Source organism: Perna viridis, chromosome 2 (assembly GCF_037379345.1).
Source record: "Perna viridis isolate PV_CMFRI_1.1 ecotype Kerala chromosome 2, ASM3737934v1, whole genome shotgun sequence".
In the NCBI taxonomy this organism is placed as follows: domain Eukaryota; kingdom Metazoa; phylum Mollusca; class Bivalvia; order Mytilida; family Mytilidae; genus Perna; species Perna viridis.
Window position 1 is genome coordinate 45,214,448 of NC_142446.1, and position 21,500 is coordinate 45,235,947.

At 31.4% G+C, this 21,500-nt stretch overlaps 1 protein-coding gene across 1 annotated transcript in view; it reads left to right on the plus strand.

Moving 5' to 3' along the window:
• The window catches only part of LOC148625336 (glypican-5-like), a 49,847-nt gene that overhangs the window by 21,945 nt on the left and 6,402 nt on the right, over positions 1 to 21,500 (plus strand). The window contains exons 3-5 of the mRNA XM_088568770.1: positions 379 to 1,082; positions 8,928 to 9,199; positions 12,652 to 12,754. Coding sequence (XP_088424896.1) covers positions 379 to 1,082; positions 8,928 to 9,199; positions 12,652 to 12,754 — 1,079 coding nt within the window. The remainder of the gene's footprint in view (positions 1 to 378; positions 1,083 to 8,927; positions 9,200 to 12,651; positions 12,755 to 21,500) is intronic.

Below are 21,500 nucleotides of genomic sequence, written 5' to 3' on the forward strand. Positions count from 1 at the left end.
TATCAGTTAAAATAATATACTTTATTCACCAAATTTTTGTCTTAACCAACTACATGAAAAATGCAAATCCAATTTTTATGTGATGTTGAGTATAAAAAAAGTTGCCTACAAAGTTATCGTGCTCTGAAGAGGTCAGAGTATGAAACATTGTACTATATTTGTATTCTATTGTATAAAAAGGTCTCCTTTGTTAAAACTGGATTTCTCTGCAGACTTAAGAGACTTTCATTAGAAATATCTAATAAATTTGCCTAGAATTCAATAACACTTAGCAATTTCTTTTTATCTACAAGACATGCTCTTATTATAGTTCACTATATTATATTGTACAGAAATATGATCGATTATTATACTCTTCTTTTTTTTTTTTATTTTCAGAGAGAATTTCTTCATTAATTGCAGCATCAGAAAATAAAACTAGACTTATCTTAAATGATATTTATGGAATTCCACATAGAGAGAGTGAACAGCCACTCTCAGAGTTTTTTTCACAAATAAAACTGTTTATGAAAGAAAAACAGATAAGTTTATATGGCGCTGTAGCCACATTTTATGACAAAATTTTTCCATCTGTATTGGAACATAACTTTAGAGATGGGAAGGCAGTGACTTTCACGAAAGAGCAACGAGAATGTTTACAGCGGAATAGGCAAGACATTGATCCACAACCATTTGGAGTTGTTCCATATAACATTTCTCACAGTTTGCAACAGGCATTATCAAATGTGAAATCATATCTAGAAGTGCTTTCTTTAATTGTTGAAGCTATTAATTTAACTGAATATGCAAATGTGACAGATAAGTGTGTCCAGCAGATTACCCAGTTAAACTTCTGTTCACACTGTTCAAACGTGACACAAGCCTTACCATGCAAGGGGCTATGTCTAAATACCATGAGGAGGTGCCTTGCTCAGTTTTCTCTGCTGCATGGAGACTGGAAGACATTGATGATGGTGATTGTTCGATTAGATGGGGGACAAAGTCAGAAATACAATGTAGAAGTGATCTTACAGAAGTTGGATTTACAAATAGATCTTTCCATCAATCAGGCAGCAAGAGCTGCAGAGACCTTTTATAATAGTGTAAGTATATTATATAACAAAGAACTGCATTTATTTTTTTATACATATTTTACCTCCATTGGTATGGTAAGGTATTGATGTTATTTTAGTTTAAGTATATTGTATTATTGTGTAGCACACAGAATGACGTAAATACAAAGAGCATATTATTGTGTAGCACACAGAATGAAGCAAATACAGAGAGCGCAATAAACATATTGCTGTAGAGCAAATATGACTACACTAAAGAAATGTCACTTGGAACTAAAACATTAAATTAATTGAAAATGAAGGATTTGCTGAACAATTAATGAAAGGGTAATTAATGCATATTGCACTCCCAAGTTCTTGCAATATTACAGCATACTGAGCACAATATTTCACGAAAATTTTGCAACAACCCAGAAGAATTGATGGCGAATTATATCAATCATAAGGCAAACTATGTCAGCTGAATAGAATGTCAATACTAATAGGGATGTGGTCAGTGGTCTTAAGAACCTCAGTCAGTATACTAAGTTTACTGTCAATGATTGGGTAGTCCATCCATCTGTCATTCCATCTGAAATTTGTTTCCATTGTCTCTGCTCCAAATGGTTGGTTTATTTGGATGGGACATATGTTTAAAGCAACTGTGGTTGCTGTCAGAAATCAACTTCCTGTATGAGGAAGGGTATACCTAGCACAAATATGTCTGAAAATGTATGCTTATTCAGAAAATTCCAGGCTGGTGCTCTTGTGTATTATATAATACAAAAACTAAAGAGCCTTGGAGTCAGAGTTAATCATTGTCTAAGATGTAAGATGTGATAGAATGGAATATAATTTAATAAATTGAGTTTTCAGTCTTTGGCACAGTATTGTCTTGTAATTTGCTGTCTTCCTCATCAGAATGATATCTGCAAGACTATTAACAGATAACAGGAATAAAATGATCACAATAAAAACAATATTTACTACAGGTACCTTGATTAGAAGTTTATTGTTTTATGCAGAATAATTTACATGTATTATCTTTAAGCTTTTGATCCCTGAAGTTTGCATTGAAAACAAGATATATTTCTTACAAGTGATGTTACACAAATAATGTATTTTTAATTTTCTTTGAGAGGTTATTTTTAGATTTAACAGGCAATTGTTGATTTAGAGAATGCTAATACAATTATGAGGATGCATTCAAAAAGCAGTCAAAAACAAATGTAGTGTAAAACCTGTTATGGTTTAGTGGTATGGCATTATGATATGGTACAGAAATATCTACTGCTCTCGCAGTTTGGTATAGTGACAAAGTGCATTTTACTTTTTAGTCCTTTTTTGATTTTCTGTTTGCCTGACAAAACAGCTTCTTAGGTGACAAATACCACTCTTATTTTTTTTCAATTAAGCTTACTACAAATATGAAATGGCCACCTATCTTTGCACTTTATGTATATATAGGAACATTTTTAAATTCATTTTCTGTAATCAGCCTTCCAGTGCTTCAAATGTTGAAGTCTAGAACTGTATACTTGTAAATATATGTATATGCAGGTATCTGATGATTAGTGTGGCTAAACTGGTCACCTAATACAAATGGCTATCAGCTAAGAAGTAGAAAATGAAGTCCCTCTAACCAGAATTCCACAACATGTTTTGATCTGTATTGCAGTCAGAATTGTAGTTCATGTGTTTTTTTTGTTTCAAAATTAAAATGCCAAGTTTGCCTTCTCTGTCTTATGAATTTGTCCACTTCTGACTTCCTCAATCATCTTAGCAATTATGTTACAACCAGGATTTCTTGTCTAAGAAGCTATTCTTTCGTTGAATTCTTCTGTCTTCTAAGGATTTTGTTTGTTTTAATTTTCTTATGATTATATGACTCTTATTTCTCTACTACTCACATTTTCCAACAATGTCTGGAGATACTCACTCAGATACCATGCCAAGGTACCACACCTTGTCTTACATTGTGCCAAACAACAATCAACCTAATATGATCATCACTCTTCAATTGTAATTGTTGCATAACTTTCAACTCATCACCCTGTTCTGTTTGTGTAATGATGTCTAGATCATGAAGAAGATACAGGCTTTTGAGTGCAAAATCATTTCCTATGGTAGCATAGTACTTATCTGGCTCCACCCTTCATTATTGGTCTCTGTTGTCATGGCTTTTTTATGTATTGTGGTTTTCCTGTAAGATTCTACCTTAAGCCGAATTTGATTTTTGATAATTTTAGTGCTCTTCATTATAATGATGTGTTTGTCTAATAATTCTTTCCTAAAGCTTTATGTTTTCATATGCTGTTTTTTTTTACAAGGTAAGAAACAATATATCCAGTTAAGTTCCATTTTCTTTAAGCAATCATTTTTAAGTTACTGTAGATGTATTAATTTTCACAGTTGCTAATTTTCATGGATTACGTCAAGTGTTATCAATTTCTGCGGTTTAAAAAAAGATAAGTATTTCATAGTGTTAATATATAAATTTGCGAGTATTATTTGTTTGTGCATTTCAGTCCACTGCGAAAATAGTGAAAATTGGTACAGCGTGAAAATTAATACGTTCACAGTATTCAGAGTGTTTGCTGAACTTTTACTGTCTTTTATATTTCTGATGGTTGTTTAAGGTATAATTCTTCTTAATTTATATAACATCCGAATTCACATACTTACTGCAGGTGCATGGAGAACTAAGTCATCTATTGGCTGGAGATTTTTGTAGCTAAATACCACAACAATCTGTCTTATGAATAAAAAACCAATGACAAGAAGAAAAAAAAGTTTAAAAAACATCAAGCCTTTTGATTGGCTTAAAACCTTTCCTCAATGCAAATCTCAAATGAAAATGGTTAATACCATAAAATTATGACTGTAAATATAGAATTCAGTTAATAGTTCAATGTGTACCATTTTCCTGGTGTAGCACTTTTTCAAGATTACATAGACTTTCATGCAGTGATCTGGATCTGAAATCAGTTGGCTGAATTAGGAAAATTAGCATTCCCGCTGAAAAGACATTATATTCTACGTCTGTAACATGAAAAACATTGAATTATGTTCATTTTCTGATAAGTTCTACCGAAACTGCTGTTTTATACAACTCTTCTCTTGTTTTCTGGATCAGAATCTTGCATAATCAGTCTTTGGGGAAACCCTTTGTATCACTTTGTCAATTTAGACTATTTTATTGTTTACGTATACTTGTTTATTCTAAAGAAAAAGCTCACTTATGTTTTTTTTTTTTTTTATTAATAAAATAAGTTTTACTTTTGTCTATTTATAAATTCAAAAGCCTAAAAAGGTTTTTGAAGTCAAGTCTTCTCATCTTTGGAACCCAGATGTTATTTTTGTAATTAATTGCTGTTCTTGTTAAAAAAAAAAGAAATAATTACTTAATTTATTTATCAGAAGAAAACAATGAGAAAAAGGTATTAATTGAATTTAACAATTCATAGTATGTGTACCCCCAAAAATTCAGAAAGATGGACATGTGGTGTTTCTTTCATGATTTCACTCTGTTCTAAAAAGTGTGCAATGAACCGTAGCCTGTTTTGATTTTTTGTGTTTAGCCCTAGGCTTTACAAATCCTTTTCTTAATCTGAAGACAGCTTATTAAATATATTGGTAAGCAATTAGAATTGTGAAAAGTAGGACAAAATTTTCAGTACTTATTTCTTTAAGGTCCAATCTAGGAGCAATAATTTGTATTTAAACTTTTTCAAGTGTTAAAATATTGTGATGGTAAAAGGTCAGTTTACACTGTTCTTATAAAACCCTATTATAATGAATTAAGGAAGAGATTTAATGTTTTACTACACATTATAAATCTGTTTGTCTACGAAGGGTGGTCTGTCGTAACACCTTCTTCCATCTTGACAGACTGGATTTAGGTTGTCCTAGGTCATGCTTTAGAAGCAGAACCCACATTTTTACTTTAACTCTGAAATGCAAGTTTTTTAAATGCTGTAAATGTACTTCTGTTTGAGTGAATCAATTTTCATGATTCGATGAACTTCCATCCAGTCTGTGATTCTTTATATTCATGGACTTTTTTTAAAGCATCAAAGTTCTAAATTAGAAATTTATCTTCAGTATTGAATTTGAATTCATTTGAATCATCTGAATCACAAAACCCATAAAAAATGAGTACCCTATGTACAATAATTCTTCTACAATAAAAACATTTAGTTTTTATGCCCCTACCAGTAACTATACCATCACTTAAGGAGTGGTATATTGGTATCACCTTTTCCATCTCTACGTCTGTCCAAATCTTTACATCACAATTTTCTTTGCTCTCGATGGATGAATATCAATATTTTATACAGTAGATCGGCCATACATTGTAAGCAATTTTGGTTGCTGTCTGATATCAACTTTCTGTTTTGTTAGAGTTTTCTCTATATGTATATGGATTGATAGAGAAAAATCTCTCCGCTCTCACTGAATGGATTGATTTCAAATTTGATGTATGGCTTTATATAGATGAGGCATACATTTTTCTCTCTTTCTGCAACTCAGTTTACAGGATTGTATTTCTTTTTTTAAGAATTGGTTGAACAAGGATGGTGCTTCCACAAAATATCATAACTTATGTAGTTTTGCACAGAATTTGCCCAAAGTTATTTGATTTCCAGATAAGGCCAGAAATTAAATGTTACATCACTATACACTTATTGATGAAATTTTATGATTTTTATGATTTTAAGTTGACAGCAATATTGTCCTTATTTTATAAATGTAAAGCTTAAAATCATTTCTCTGAATTCTCCAGGTATTTGTATATATTTCAAAGTAACTTACATTAGAGATTGAAGTTAATGAATCGACAACTTGTTTGATGATGATCAAATTGCCTTGAATAGAAACAAAACAACTGGCAAAAAATTTGTGCAATTTTTCATTCTCTGACTTCTAAGGATGTATTATTTTGTTTTCACCCGCTACTTTGTGCAGCTAAGCTCGTGGCTGAATGGTTGTAACTAGAAACCAATACAATCTTTGACATTTGAAAGATGTTTTAAACAAATTATCTCATCAACTTGTATTTAGATGGAATTTTTTTTATCGTTGATTAAGTGATTATTCTGTCTTGCTGTTCTGTTTTTCAGTGTTTTTTTTATTGTTTTCTTTTTTTTCTTTTTTTTTTGCCTTGATAAAGTTTTATTAATTACCCTTCAAGGCATTTATGTGCAGCCAAAACAGATGGGAATTTAATTTTACTGTTTCCTTCTACAATAGCAGCCATTGTTGAAATTCTCTTTGAAATTTTGGCTCCAATTCTAAAGTTGCAAGAATTTTAATAATAAGTTTGTTTGAAGTTTGTTCTGTGAATTAATGTTTACCAAAAATACCTGGGCAAAAGAATTTAGATTTTTTAGAAGGGAATGCTTTACAATTTAAAAGCAAATATTTGCCCACGTGGAAAGGGGTCTTTAATTTGCTTTTTTAGGACGGCTGCTTCAAATCTTTTTATTTATCAGTTTGAAAGCCAATTTAAGCGATTATTTAAATTGTATTATGCCTTATGTATGCTGTGCTTAAGCGTAGAAATATGTTGTTTGCTTTCATACAAAGAGAAGCTTCATTATCAGTCTCATATCAGATACATTGACGCAGATGAATTATCCACAAAGTGGGTTTTCAATTCATTAGTTAGGTATGAAAAAGGTCATTCTACTAGATTGTCTAGCAATTTAAAAATTTAGTCGATATCACAAACTTTTCCCTTTTTTAAGGTTTTAATAGATATAATTTGTATACAGTTTAATCTGTTAAGAGAGGTGTATTTTCTACTGAATTACTTGGGTATTGAAGTTATCCAAAGTCAATTAATCTTATCTTTGGACTGTGAAACAATTTTTAAAAAATTTTCTGTAGTTAGTGATTCATTGCTATGTTAAAGGTTTCTACAAACAAGGGTAGTCAGGAGGTGGAAATATTTTATCTCAAAACTATTGATTTAACATTACAAATTAAGCTCTTCTTCTACTTTCATTATTTTAAGAGTCTTTGTAAAAATTGGTATCATTCTACACCATTGAAAAGTATTGAAACAGGCAGGGGAGATAATGTGTACAATTTGAAATTGATTGCTTGAGAATAAGTGCCTTATAACTTCATTAGATTTATCACGAATTCTAAAACTACCATCCAAATAAATTTTAATGTCATACATAATCTGATAACAAGCTATCATTCCCCCTATTAATAAAAGCATAAAGACATCTTTCAATGCAAATATTTCAACCTTTTGGATCAGAAATAATAAAGTGAAATTTTGGGCAGAGTTCATATCATGAAAAATGAATTTATCTCTGTGATGAAATGAAAAATGAGCATTATATGGCTGTCAGTCAACAATATGCTATAAAGTGAGAATAAAGTATAAACTGCCTGTAACATTAATGAAACATACATTCAATAGTCTGTTGGGTGTTGTTATTATTAATAACCCCTCTTTTGTCTTATTACATGATTTTTTCCCAAGCTGTTTCCATTTTCCATGTTGGCTAATAATACATCTATGACCAAAAACTTTGATGGCTTTGGTCCAAACTAATTGTGTCGGAATTCTAAAAAGAGAGTTAATTCAGTAAAAAATGTTCCATAGATATTTTTTTAAAGAGTTTCCTCTGTATCATTCTGCTGTGTTGTATAACATCCATTAAGGGACTCCAATTAGTCATAAAAGTCATTTTTTATGAACTGTCCTTCATTTTAATAGGAACCAAAATACTCCAGAAATGACCCTGCTACAATATACCATGCTATATCATCTGTGAACTGATGGTATTATTTTTGCCTTGCTTATTGAGACTCACTATTTTACAATAGTATTTATTCCATCAATGTTGCTAGAATTCCACAATACGACTATCATTAAGTGTCTTCTATCCTAGACTTGATCATCAATACCATTATGGTTAAAACAGAGTTTATTGGTGATGGATATATTTATGAACGGTTAATGGCAACTTTTTACTCTAGAAGTCATGCAAGCTTACATAAAAGCCATTAGTAAGGTTCAGAAATGCAATATTTTTCTGTAATCGAAGCTACTAGGTACTGAAAAGTAGTATGAATAAGCTAGTAACTACATTTAAAGAATTACAGTACTGTTATTGCATATTCATAGTTGTAAAGATTGGTTTAGGTGCTATACCTTTAAGGTTGTATAATTATTATAGCCAGTCCCGGGAAATTTTCCTTTCTCACAAAGAAGTTACACTTACTGCAACTTCATACAAAAGGAAAAAACAATGTTAAAATGATTTTTATATTTAACATGACTTTCTCCTATAAGCTGACCATTTAGAACTGATGCAGTCCCAGTGAGTGGCAAGAAACACTTCTTATATCTGTAATGTTAGCATATCCTTCAAACAAATTATATAGGCAAAAACATTGAAACAAATATTGAGTATGTTTCACTTCCAATGAAAAGGTCATGACTTCAGGTAGTGATTAAATGCTTATCCTACCAGTGCACATGGTCCATGCTCCCAGTTTTTAGTGGAGTCTGAGTTGCTCATTTGCTTTTGTTACTTTGTATGTATGATTTTAGTTACTTTATGTTCTTAGTTGTGTATGTCTGTTTTCCATGTCTGGTCTTTGTCCTTGGATTACATTCTTTTTATTACCGCTATATCCTTGGTTCCCTTGATTGCTCTTTCAATAAAACAGCAACATAGAAATACATATGGTATTTATGCAAATCAGTTTTTTTTTGTTTCAGTTTGCCCAAGATATTAAAGTTATGGTATGATGTTTGTCAGTTCTAACAGTGGCTACAATAAAAAGCAGTTCATAGGTCCATGTGAAGTCCTTCTTCATTTTTTAGTTCTACATAGATGTAACCAAGTTTTAATTTTCAATTTCCAGGTGAAGTCCCAGTGCAATCTTCCAGCACCAAAGCCAGGCAGTCAATCAGTTGCTTTAGAGAAAGCTGCCAGTCAGCTGCAATCACAGCTGAAGAGTAGAAACAAGCGAGCATTAAATGCTGATCTGTATGACCAGATGATACAGGTCAAAGAACAGCTTTTGATTTCTATGAACATGTATGATACCCTATCAGAGGATATATGTGATCAAGAAATAGTCTATGACCAGGACCCTGACAGTTTAAAGTGCTGGAATGGTACAGCAGTTGGAAAGTAAGTGATGAAATTGTTTATCTAAAACAGTTGCAGCAGATGAAATAAATAAAAGATTTTTTTTGTTGTTTATTTTTGGAACAATTAGCAGCATTATTAAATTGATATCCTGAAATGGGAAGAAATATATCACCAAATATACTGTTGGAGATTTCTCCCTGTATACCACTATATGTAGCTCTTAACTGCCATGCTTAGGAGACCTTGGATATTTATCCCCCAATAAAGGAAAACATATAATTAGAAAATTCAGTAAAAAACAGTTGCTGTATATGGTTTATATGAAACTTTTGTTGTAGAGCGGAAGTACTAAGTCCAGTGAAGCAGCACAGTCACTGAATAGGAGTAAATACTTTTGACTAATTTATTTTCACTGATTCTTATCTGAAATTTTAAGCTGTCAGTCCAATTTAGCAGCTATTGAATTTTGCATCTAACATAATCTCCAAATTGTACATGTACTCTGTTTTAAAGAGACTTATTCTTGGCAATTTTTTTTCACCTTTTTTTCTTACTTGCAAAATTAGCCAAAATAAATCTCCCGCAGTAGTTGGTTTACAGCACATCAGAGGTCCCCTCCCCTTCCCCATGGTATTTTTTAATCATCCCGCAGTAGTTGGTTCATAGCACATCAGAGGTCCCCCCTTCTTCCCCATGGTATTTTTGAATCATGCCACAGTAGTTGGTTTACAGCACACCAGAGGTCCCCCCTTCCCCATGGTATTTTTTAATCGCCTGCAGTAGTCGGTTTACAGCACATCAGAGGTCCCCCCTCTTCCCCATGGTATTTTTGAAGGGCCGCAGTAGTTGGTTCACAGCATATCAGAGGTCCCCCCTTCCCCATGGTATTTTTGAATCATCTAATATAAATGTCTAGTCTGGAAGAATGAAATGGAAAAACCTCAAGCTTCTGTAACAAATATGATCCTTGTATAATACTTAATTTCAAGACTGTTCTTAATGAACAACAAACACTATGTAGCTTGTGAGGTCTGGTTATTCAACTCTCACAAAAAATGATGTATTTTTTTTTTTCAAATGATTTAACCATTTATTCAAGCATTCTGAAGTACATAGCAGTACTTTGAATTCTTGTGCACATGCATAGATGCATGTAGAATGTTCTTTAACGTCAAGATCTAATTCAGTAATAAGACTGGTGCCAAAATTTTCCCCATGAGGAATTTTGTTTTTTTATCATATTTTACAATGAGACACATTGTATGAATTTTACTAACAGAAATCCTGTTGAAATTCTCAGCAGCATGGCAGTAAGGCTTGATTGCTTTATTTCATGGGTCCCGCCCAGACTTATGCGATAACTTTGAACATTGTGTGACTGTTGAATTTCAAAAAGAAAAACTGCATGTCAGATGTAATTTTCAATAAGGATCACGATAGATCAGGATGATAACTTACAGATTATATTATTTTATATAACCATGAAAGCTTTATGATAAGTTTGAATTACTGTGAAAGTGCTTTGATTTTTGCTATCTTTTTGAGTTCGGTGATTTTCATTGCACCAATGCTGTTGCTGAGAGTCTTTTAAGAAGGGCTGAGATTTTAGTTCAAATTATCTCAGGGATCTGTCCAGAAGCCACTACTTCTATAGAACTTTATAACAAATAAATGAAAAAAAAATGTCATGATGTACCCTTGCAGTAGGTTTGTTTTTGTTGAATATAACAAGAATAATTTCAACCGAGTTTTGTTTATTTAGGTGCTTTTTAGCATTTCCTGTAGGAATTAATAACATAGTGAAAATGTTAAAGTATTCACTTTTATAGGATATATGATTATACAGCTTTTCATGCTTTAGATGGGCATATTATAAGTTATTATGCAAATTTTATATTGTTTTTTTTGTTTGTTTCATGGCTTGAGACCATCATAAAAACAGTTGGAATAGTAATGGTACAATAAAGTTTCAAAACAAATGACTGGTATATTAACTGTCAGAGATATATGATAATATGTCTGAGCAAGGTGACATGTTTTTCCTCAGGCTTTCCACAAGCAAGCACATGTTAATCTGGTAGAGGGAGTATGCTTTGCATTCAGTATGGAATTACATGAAACTGTCTACCAATTAATTGTCAGCTACAATAAATCAATCATTCAAATAGCTGGCCAAAATCTATTTGACTTTTACTTATAATAGTACTAGTGCAACAAAACAATGTGTGTGATGTCAAAGTAAAATGTAAGCATTGCCTATAGTTATTTACTTCAAAATAGTTTTATACTCTTTAAAAAGCTATGGAATGCATTACCTGTAAAGGTATACATGTAGAATAATTAATCTGTTACCTGTAAAATGTAAGGTTAAGGACAGCTTATATTACTGACGGAAAAGTACAAAATACAACACGCACAAAAAGCATCCAGACATCATACCCTGTAATAAGGCAGAACTGAGGACCATCTGATACTCCTTAAAGATATTTTCTTATCATTTACATTGTTTGTGGGGATAATAGCTTATTTCATGGAAGCTTTTTAAATATTTATACATTTCTTGTCTGATGGTCAATTTGTTTGTTTGTTTACTATGGTCACTTATGGGTCATCTATCACCACTATATGGATGGAATAAGTTTAGTTTCAAAATACTCAGACAATCATTATGGTTGTTAAAAGATAGAGATGAGTACTGGGTACTTATGGCATATTTATGATTAGTTGTTTCCAACTATAAGGCACCATTGGGGATTTAAAGAATGTCTAGAACTTGTTTGTAAAATATAAAGGTCAATTTAGAATGAAATATGTTTTATTGAATAGCTGTTTGAATTTACAGCCTTATATCTTCCAAATTTATGATACTGTTTCTGTGAGGGACAGGTAAATATTATTTGATAAAACCTGCACATTTGTATTTTGAATAAAACCCCTCAATTAGCCCCGCCAGTGCTGCTTTATGGTGTTAGATGGTCAATAGATTTTGTAGCCATATTTGTTCAAATATAAATTGCATTATCAAACAATGGAACATAAACCACAAAAATTTTAATCACTAGAACTTAAAACCACAGAAATATGAAAGAGTTGTTTAATGAGGACATCATGCAGATGACGAGTTTATCATGCAAGCTGCACTTTCATGGGGCACTAGTTGAATGTTTCAATTCAATATTAACTTTCTCATGCTGTTCAATGGCAATCTGCAAATAAAATATTAAAAAATGAGGCATATTTTAATAGTTTTTCTAGTATTACAACGAATATTTTAAAACTAACATACATTTTCTTCTAAATTCAAGCAGATTTTTGCGGCAAAATGGAGATATCAAACACTTAAAATCATTCTAAAAACAAAAGCATCCAAAATTTTCAATGCTTAAATATATTTTGATATTTATCAGCTTTTTTATGTAAAATTTACTAAGCTGAAGTTGAAATAAGAACTTTTTACCATTTTGATGCATTTTTATTGTAATATTTTTCAGATTCACTTCCAATGTAGAACACTTGAATGCCTTCACTTCATCTGAGATGTTCGTTGATCCACAGCTTAAGATAATGAAAGAAAAACTATCACTGAAGAGAAATGTAAGTTCTCAGCAGGGGGAATGGATTCTTGTACTGGAGTACTGCTTACTATAAATTCCATCACCCCATTAATTTTACTATATGTACTCCATTTATATTTTGCACCAGGTTTTTATGTTTACTGGTTACTTGTATATGGAGGTATTTAATAACAAAAAATTTTTAATTTTCATGGTACTGACCATTCTTTGCAGACATCAGTGTAATACTTACTACTCAAGAATGAATATTGAACTAACATGTTAAAGTTTCCCTGTAATTTTTTTCATGGCTATAAGCAAGTAAACTTACAGCTTCTGGTTGTTTTCATGACTTTTCTTAAGGAAGTAGACCTAGGGTAAGGGACACAACTCTTACAAGTTCTTGGAACGTTTGTATTCAGCATTTTTCATCAATCTCATGTAAGCATCAAAGTAACTTTGACTAATTTCATTCTATTTCAAATGAAAGCTTGATAGGCTTTGGTGAAATTGAATATGATACAAACGCATCATTTATTTCAAAAGTTATGTCCCTTACCCTAGGTCTCCCTCCTTAAATTTCTCTCCAAACATTCAAACTTATCATTTGAAATTTTCCTTAGATTTTATATTTACTTGACTTTAGCTGCACTTCATACTCTCCCCTAGACTAAGGCTTTTCACTATGAAAGGAGAATGTTCACATTACCTAATCATTGCACTTTCATTCAAAGTAATTCATAAGTTCCTTGATGTTTTTGGTATTTCTACTACTATACCTTGCAGTGTAGTAATTTGAAGACAGATGTTCAGTTGGTTCATAACACTTTATTGGTGATTAAAGTTGGTAACGTTCAAAACTTTTGCCAGAATTGTAGAAAAAATCATTGGCAAATTGCGTAAAGGATGGTTTTCTGCTAATTGAAAGCATAATACTTATATAACAGACTAAATGCAACAGTAACCAGTGAAGAGCAGTTTTATTGAAGTGGTTTTAATTGCTGTTAAAATTCTAAACAAGCTTTCAGCAGTCTGGAATAGTGATTTTAAATGTGTTGGAATCTTTCAAAGTGGTATGTCCTGAAAATGATAATATTTTTACGTACATTCAGGATGGCTGGAACTTGTTAAATCAATAAAGTACACTAGAAGCAAATATACAGGCAAATGTTGTTGGTTAGGGAATTAGGTCACTATTGGTTAGGGAATAGGGTATCTCTTGGTTAGGGAATTAGGTCTTTATTGGTTGAAGAATCAGTTTACTATTGGTCAGATAAATAGGTCAGTATTGGTTAGGGAATTAAGGCATGGTGGGTATAGCTTACTATGTGTTACTGAGTTCACAAAATGTTGCTAGTGTAAAGTTGGTTTAAGTAATAATGTCATGAAAGAAAATGGCATTGTGACATTATGTACAGCATTTTTTTCCTTTGCTACTTATTGTGAAATGGACCGCTGCACCATATCCCCAAAGGTAATGATTGCTTGAAAATGAAATACATCTTACAAGTTAATTTTATTTTCTTCTTTTCTTTTTCTTCTTATTCAATTGTAACTTGTTTCTCAGTTATATGACTTTGTACTTTAATCATGCTGATCTCCCATGTGTGGAAAAGAAATGCATATTTCACTTTCTCCATGAATTGTACATTTAGCCTGTGTTAAACTATGAAAAATGAATATAAAAGCAGGGATAGTCAATCCTCTTTAGTGTAATTTGGGCCATTAAAGTATAGCTTTGTTGCAGTCAAACTGTGAAACCATCGATCAGATTGCATTAAGATAGTGTTTTAAGTTAAAATATTGTATGAAAGCAACATCAAACAGATTTTTCATTCAAAATTTACATAAAAATTTTGTGGAAAAGGTCAGCACTTTAAAAGGTTTATTGTTACATGGACAAAAAACGTAATACTGTTGATTTTTATTCAACTAACATTATAAAATTTTATATCCCTCTTTCTTCACCATGTCACTTTGATATGATTTTGACATTCTTTGGAAGAGAAAAAAAGATTATTTTTTGTCTGGTATAATGTCATCCTATTATCCCTTCTTTTCAAAAGGTAACAGATTTCTTATGAATATTTTATTATATTTTAAAAATCAATTAAACGGGAGCACTTACATATCACGTAGAATTAAAATCAAGATGAATATCAATCATAACACTTAATAACCTGGGCCATAAAGTTACATAAAAAAGTGGCCCATATGGTAATGTTACATCATCAAACTTTGATCAAACAAAATTTGTCAAGATTTTTAATACTGCTTCTCTTTTGAAGTTGGTATAAATCAACCCGTCTACTAGATGGGTCCAAAAGCGGGTTTTCTCTGATGTTGAATCTGGCTTTGTCAATACTCTTAAGCCCTCTTCAGATTTTAATACTTTCATGGAATAAAGAGAGAAATGTTACAGTTATAGTATAAATTCAGGTCATCCGATGAAGTGAGAGGGTACTTTAAGACGACCCTTGGGGTATAGTTGGATTATAGATCACTTTACAAGTAAACAATGCTTTAAGTAGTCTACACTACTGAGAAAATTGTCAATATAAACACTATTTGTAGAGTGGTAGTAGTTATAAATATTCTTACTGCAATTTAATTTTGAAAAAGTTGACTTGACACAATGTTTACATGTGCATTGTACACTTAACCTCTTTTAACCAAACTTTTGTATTTAAAGACTGTTTTGGTTTAGACAGGTGTTTGGTTTACAGACATTTAAAATACATTTCAACTGATAGAAAAGAGCTTTCAAAGGTGTTTGGATTAGGCAGGTTTTTGGAATATATTATTGTTCAGTTAAGACAGGTTTCATTGTTCATGAAAAATAGCAATAAGAAAGTAAATACTGCAATAAATCACAACTTAATAATGAAGTATCCGGTTCACAGAATTGCGTTTATGGTTGAACACCTCAATGTGGAGCAGTAACTGCAGGCTGCCATATAATATGTCCAATAGCAGAAAAATGCATATGAAAAAGTTGTAAGTCAAATTAAAACATTTTCTTTATGTTCTATGTAGGCAGTTGCATTGCATTAAGTTTTACAATTTACAAATGGCTTAAGCTTTAGTCTTTTTTTTCCTGATTTGAGTTCATTGATGCCATGTTAGTTCATTTCAAGTCAAGTGCTCTATATAATGATCTTTAACATCCTTTATATAAGGACTGGTACTTTCTTCTGGATGCTTGAATTTATTAGCTGACATCTTACATTAAGTGACCATGTAAATCTAGTCATAAAATTTCAACATGATAAATTTATATTCTGTTTGTCTTTATTTTATCACCCAACTTTATTTAATGTATGTATTTATTTTGGCAAAAATACATTTAGAATTGTATGTACATTGTAAAATGTTATGAGGGCAGGTCTAGTTAAAATATTTCAGATTTGTCATTAATATAATAGCCAACTTTGTCTTTTGAATTAATCACCAAGCAAACATCAAAATTTAAGACCATGTAAATAACACTTTTTAAAGGGCAGATCTAGGATTTCAGGAATTTTGAGGAGGGGGTGTTAATAGAACTTAAGGCCACGTGAAATGCAACACAAAAATTTTGGGTAATTCATTACCCTCAGTATGGAGTAGCAGTCTTTATAAGAATCTGGCAGGTGATAAAACATGGTCAGAATAAACAAATAGCCCTTGGCAGTTTATTTCACTTTTTGGGAAAAGTCAGTTTTGTTAGATGGTTTTGGTATAATGAATTGTATTTCCTTTGAAAAGCTCGATAAAATAATGAATACAAAATGCATACTTTTTCCTTTCACAGGTAAGATGATTGATACTTTACTTAGGTACCTGATTGTAATAAAAAATCTCTTTAGAGCCTTTGTTGACCCAAAAGATCTTAAACACAATTTTCTGTCTAAAAAAAATCTTGTTATAGACATGCATGTCGCACAGTAATTTTAATGTAAGTCAATGCTGGCCTGAGCCATCTTCACAGTTCATGATAAATTGTCATGAGATTGGCTTGAATTAGTATTGGTATAGTTGCTAGAATAAATAACATAAAAGGGCTGTATTTCTTTGTTTATAACCTGGAACTATTTTCAGCTTTACCAGTTCTGGTGTTTAAACTCTGGGTGCAGTTAGGTGTTTGCCTGAAATGACATTGTTATTGTGTTATCAAAAGATTTCCAAATGACTTCATACTTGTAAGGATGTTATTCTCTTTTTCAAAACACTATAAAAGTAATGTCCTCTAACCTTTTACTGTATTTATTTTCATAACTGAAAATATTATACCATATTTTTATTATGTTTTCCTTGTCTCAAGGTTTTTACACTCATTGGAAGTCAGTCTGAGATTTAGGATGACCTGTTAATGACCTTGACTCCCCCCAACTATTGAATCCTAGAAATTCAATAGGGAAGGTGCTATGGAGGGGAAATCCAAATTCAAAAAGATCAAAAGATCAAAGAAACTGAATAGTGCCCAGTGAAAAATTGTGTCTGCTTATGCATCATAGTGTCATGTTGATACATTTTCACCTTCCATTTTGACTGTACCTTCCCTTGTATTATGAATAAACAATTATCACATATAAACCATGCTGCAACATCTTAGAGGTGTGCATAAATTTCTTGTTACATACATATCTAATCTGACACTTGTTGCATTTCTCTTGACACCTGTTGATTTAAGACATTAATTTGCATCAGTAGCTTGATAACATTTTTCACTTAATAAGATAAATGAAAGACTTTACTAGTAAATCAGACTTTTTTGTAATTCTTTTTTAAAATGGTGGTTTTTTATGTTAACAATTTTCTGTTTTTCTGCTTTGACCCATTTGACATGGTGTATCTTGAATGGTTTATTATTTAATAAAAAAAGGAAAAACTGATGTTTATCATTAGGAATGTTAAACTTACACTAAGCAACAATTTTAAAAAAGTTGTTAAGATGCATAAAGTCTCTATAGTGAATGTACATTTGTAGAGGTAAATTATGCTTATTAAAAAAGAGTAGGTAATCTAAGTTACTGCTACTGGGCACTTTGTCTGTTTTAAGAGAGAGATTAGACTGTTAATACCCCTTATATAATAATAATATAGTATCAGAAGATTTGATAAAGAGAATTGAGAACATATGGTACTTAAAATGCTTTCTTTCAAAAATGTGACTATGTTGGGATGGCATGCTCTTAAAGTCTGTAAAAGAAAATTGTTAGATGTTAATGGGGCTATGATACAATTTGAAATAGCCAAGACTAGAATTCATGATAAAAAATGCAGAAAAAAAACAACTGGACTTTAGAAATAAAGTAAAAAAAAAAAACAATTCTGGATAAAAATTGATGAAAACATACTTCATCCAATTTCAAAAAGCCACATTGTTGTTCTTAAAATCTGTAGCTGCTTAATACTCAGCCTCTGCTCAGCAAACCCATTCCCTCTTCTGATCTGCAAAGCCTATCCCCTTTTCCTGTATTGTGAAGCCGTCACCTTTCCTGTACAGCAAACCCATTCCCTTTCCTGTGCGGCAATCAACTCCCTTTTCTTCTTATCTCCTTCATTTCCTTTCCTTCACAGCAAAACTGTCTTGTTTTTCCAGTATTATTGTACTATCATATCTTACTATCTTGTCACAAATTAAGAACAGTTTTATACATGCAGCTTTTTTTTGTAAAAAATTACTTCAAAGATAAAGTTGTCATCCGATTTCAATTAATATCCAATTAATGCAGCTCAGTTAATTATATAATTAAATGGTAGTATATAAATCATGCAGATCAATGGAAGAAATTTTGTTTTAATGTCAATCTTTAATTGAAAGAGGAAACTTTAAATGTCATTTTGTTGTCTGTGAAATTTGAACCATATTGATGTTAGTTATATTGTGTTAGAAATGATGTATTTTGTTACAAGTTAATTGTCAATCATAAATGTATGATTTAGGTATGGTTATTATTAAATATTCAAGTCAAATTTATAGATAAAAGAGATTAAGCTTCCTGTGGTGTAAACATAATAACTGTAATATTTGATATTTAACAAATTATTCTAGAACAAAGGAATAGCTATGAATTCATTATACCCCACACAAGAAGTCGTTATAATAGGCATATAACTGTACATTTTAGTGCTTCCTTATAAAGATATCATTTTTCAATCTGCCCCATTTATAAATTTGCATAATCATCGCTTACTCATTTATACCCTGATGGAGGCTGTTTTGATGACATAATGTTTGTAAAATACAGCCTTGTGTGATTGTAATTAGGCCAGAAAAAAAGGCAAATTTTCCAATGTGGAAAATCTGTGAAGTCAGGAAGATTCTGGACTGGTGTATTCTTTAAGAACCTTTATGCAAACCACTGTGATGTTCAAGGCCAGTAGATATGTAAAAAACCAACAACAAACACTGCATCATTCAACATATATACCCTTGTTTAAAGCCTCAAATTCCCCAAAGAACTATCTGTCTTTATAGTAACACAACAGTTATTTTCCCATGTGTCTTTCTTGACATATTAACATATTAATTTTTGGATGTTGCTAATATTTAACAGATTCTGTCAAAAGAACATATTCGCGGGTATCAATTTTGGCAGTCTTAAAAAATGATAAACATTATGTGTAGTTTTAAAAATCAGTGGGTACTATTTTTTGTGTTTTCCTGTCCACTGCAAAAGGCAATTTGTTAGCAGTATTTAATTCAAATGTATTTTATATCTACTCAAACAGAAACATTGTGACTTCTATTTAGTAATATCACCCCTTTCAAAATTACAGAGAAGAGTAGGGTGCAATTGTCTGTACAATGTTAGGTGCGTTTGATATATCTCTGCATTGGTCTTTCTCTTCTCTTCCTGGGTGAATTTTTTACTCTCTTGGATAAAATCTCAGCTTCTTCTACTTGAGTAACCAAAATAAAATAAACAAATAATAATAAACTATATTTTAATGGTGTTGTATATAACCCAAGTTACAAACATTTACAAGAGATATTTAAATGAAGATGATGGTTTACTACTTACTGTGAGGTTCCATCACTTAGATGCACTGATAAATGGACAGATAACATTTAATTAATTCATTCCCAGCTTTTCTGAAATTGATACCAAATTACCTATGAGTTATGGGATATTGAATTTACATTGTTTTCCTTCCCATGAAACTTGTGTCAGTTGGAACATATGTTGTAAATTGTCACTGTTTTTAGACCTAAGTTGTTTTATTCAGTACAATTTGATACAGGTATCAGGCAGTTTGTTAAAAATATAATTGTATGTAACATATGTAACACTTTTCTTTGTAAGTTATAAAATATATCTGAGAGATTGTTTCAGTTAAAATTCTACTGTTTCAGATTTTATTGCTTAGGAAGGGCAGTATTCTATTATATTTAATACAACAGTGTGTGACACGCCAACTCTTTTCACAACTCCCATTTAATTAAGCCATACATTTACATCTACATGTAATTTTAAGGTGAAACTATTTGATCTTGTAATGCAATTTCTCAAATGTTTTAGTCAAAAACTTGTTGAAACTAAGATTTCTCCCTATTAAATCTGAAGGATATCATATTTGTCTGACTCTTGTCAGTGTTGTACAGAATACCTTGAAGGGATCAGATTGATAAATTATATATGCAGTGCTTTACACTAAATTATACACTTAACATACATTGTGTGACACTAAGATGCAGTTTTAAAGTAAAGCAATATATTTATGGTCAGAGCCTTAAATTGAAAACTGATCTTATTAGAATATTCAGGTATACATAGAAGTTTTACATATAATATGATCATGCATTGTTGTAAGATTATAGCTGCAGCAAGGATAGGTAGTACTTACACACTAAGTCCTCATCTTCCTAATGTTGAGGAAGACAAAACTCTACAATTAATTGATTTTTATGGTCAGCATTATTAATTTATGAACAAGCCACAGCATCAGATTTTCACATGGATGTTTTATATGGGCATTGACACTGGAATAAATTTAAAAGAAATTATTATTCTATGAAATATTGATATGAAATCATTGATGAAATGGTATTCTGGGGGCGGATCCAGGATTTCAGGTTAGGGTGGCATAGGTAGATTGAAGGGCTGAGCAAAGTGGACAAGAGAATATTGGGACAGAATTTGTGAAAAGTCAAGACTTAATGAAAAAAAAATCCTGCACACCTTTCTGGTATTGTTATCAGGTGTTTTTTTTTTACATAGTTTACCACCTCTACCCAAGTAAAAAAAATGTCTACCACCTCTCCCCAAATAAGAAAAATGACTACCACCTCTCCTCAAATAAAAAAAATGTCTACTTCTTCCCCCTAAATTAAAAAAAAATTATTAGGATACCAACTAAATGCAGTCTGTTTTAAATGTTTTTTATGAAAATGTAAATACTTGCTGGTCCTATCATGTACTGGCATCTGAAACTAAGAAGTCCCTAAATACCTATATATCTCCCTTAAGATTTGGAAAAGCTTTTTTTTTTACAAAAAAAACAAAAAACATGCTAACATCTAATGTTGCTTTACCTCTGTATAAAAATAGGTCCTTTGACCTTTTCTTTTGAACTTTGGCCATGAAATAAATAAGAATAAGATTGTCATAAGAACTATGTGTTTACCACATTTGGTCAAAATGCATGACAGGATGTTAATTTTAGAGTATTCAGAATGCTATTGAAAACAGAAATCTAGTTGAACCCATTGGTAAAGGGATAATTATCTGTATTCTATCTTCATATCCTTAACTTCACATCATCTACTTCTCTCTAAGAAGTCTATTATATTGACATTG